Below are 2,132 nucleotides of genomic sequence, written 5' to 3' on the forward strand. Positions count from 1 at the left end.
AAAAGGAAATGATGGAAAAGGAAATGATGGAAAAGGAAATGATGGAAAAAAAAGTAATGACCGATCAGAATTTATTTTAACAAAAAATGTAATAAACAATTTGTTTAGTAATAAAGATGTATTGTATAATACGAAAGGTTACACTAATTATTGGAATAATATCAGTAAAAGTGCTAAAAGTGGTCTTATTACTAATATTTCATCCAGTATTGTAAAAACTGATCACATCCCTTATCTTATAAATCCTTCTCCTTTTTTTTATCATTCCATTTTAAGCAATAATAAAATTACAAAGATACATTACAGTTTTTGTATGGAGTATTTTTTTAATTTTTTAACTATTCATAATTTATTTTTAAATATATTAAAAGATGGTAAACATAACACAAATGTTAATATTCTAGAATTTTTTTGGGGGGTAGAAAATGATACTTCTGTTGGTACTAGCACAAATGATACAAATATAATGTTAATTATATCATACATTTCAAACTTTTTTATTTATTTTTTATATGTTTGTACAAAAATTAATAGACATAATACAAGTAAAACAACTTTAATTAACAACACATATTACGATGCATTGTCTAAATTAATTAATATCACTATTGAAAAAAATGAAAACTCATTAATCGTTTTAAATATAGAAAATATTAATAGTAGTATTATGAAAGTTGATATTTTTTCAAATATTCAACAAAAGTTACTTATAAAAAAAAATGACAAATCGTTACATACTGATACATATGAGTTTATAGAATCTATAAGAAATAAAAAAAAAGAAAAAAAAACAAACAAACAAATAATAAGTGATAATATTTTTTGTATTGATAATAATAACACAAGTAACAAAAATAATATAGTCCATAACAAAAAATCTCAATATATGGATTTAATATGTAAAGAATATAACAGTAACAATTATTATTCAAAATATACACGGTATTATAAGAATTGGTCTTGGAGAGGAAAAAATCGTTTATATATTTATTATTACAATTTACTTTTAGAAAGATGTCGTAAGAATTATAATATTTATAACAGTAATAATGTCAGTAACAGTAGTAACCTTTTTTTTATGAAACAAATTTTATATAATTTACCATTTATTATTAAAAAAGATGTAGCTCTTTTTTTTAAAAAAAAAAGAAGTATAAAAAATAGGAAAAATAAAAACACTGACTGTTGTACAAAAAAAAATAATATATTTAGAAAAGTTAAAAAGGGAATAACATTTAAACAAGTAAAAAAAAAAGAAATTTTAAAAAATGTTGAAAATGGTTTGGGGTTTACATATTTTGTTGATTATACAAAAGATAAGAAAGAAACAATAAAATCTATGTTTGACAATTTTAATATTATAAAGGTTTTATGTAAAAGTGGTAGTAGTGGTAGTAATAGTAGTAGTGGTAGTAATAGTAGTAGTGGTAGTAGCAGTTTCAGCAGTAGTGGTAGACGAGGTGACAAAAATAGGTATAATTTATTATTTATACTTTTGTGGAATATTAATCCTAAAAATATATTAAGTGATTATTATTATTATTATTATTATTATTATTATTATTATTATTATTATGTGTTAACTAACTGTGTTTTATCTAGATTATATTACAACTACAACTATTTTAATTTTATACATGATTATACTAACAATTATTTTTTTAATGGTTTTAAAAAAAATGAGAATTATAAACAGATTGATAAAAATGATGAACAATATGGTAACATTAGAAATAAGGTTCCTTTCGACTTGTCAACTGGAATTATTAATGATATTTGTATGACTAATTATAAAAGTAATAATAAAAAGAAAAAAAAAACAATAATTACTACGGAATGTTTATATAAATTACTTTTTTTTCAAATTCGTGATAATAATTGTTGTTGGTATGATGAGAAAAACTATTATAACGATAAAACAAATATAAATAAAAATAAATTTTTAAATGTTAAAAAAAGAAATAAAGAAAAAAAAAATATTGGTTTAAATAATAATAAAATATGTGGAAAAAAAAAACATGTAGTAGTAGATGAATGTAAAATGTTAGATCAAGACATTTATACGTCAATGGAAAAAACAGATAGAACGGAAAAAGCAAACACAATGGAAAAAAAAGATACAATGGAAAAAA

At 20.4% G+C, this 2,132-nt stretch overlaps 1 protein-coding gene across 1 annotated transcript in view; it reads left to right on the top strand.

Moving 5' to 3' along the window:
* The window catches only part of LOC113221947 (probable serine/threonine-protein kinase clkA), a gene marked incomplete at its 3' end in the record, with an annotated part of 1,748 nt that extends 597 nt beyond the window's left edge, over positions 1 to 1,151 (top strand). The window contains exon 2 of the mRNA XM_026451273.1: positions 6 to 1,151. Within this exon, the coding sequence (XP_026307058.1) occupies positions 6 to 1,151 (1,146 nt within the window). The remainder of the gene's footprint in view (positions 1 to 5) is intronic.
* Positions 1,152 to 2,132: the final 981 nt, after the last annotated feature.

The sequence above is a fragment of the Piliocolobus tephrosceles genome, unplaced genomic scaffold, assembly GCF_002776525.5.
Source record: "Piliocolobus tephrosceles isolate RC106 unplaced genomic scaffold, ASM277652v3 unscaffolded_28498, whole genome shotgun sequence".
In the NCBI taxonomy this organism is placed as follows: domain Eukaryota; kingdom Metazoa; phylum Chordata; class Mammalia; order Primates; family Cercopithecidae; genus Piliocolobus; species Piliocolobus tephrosceles.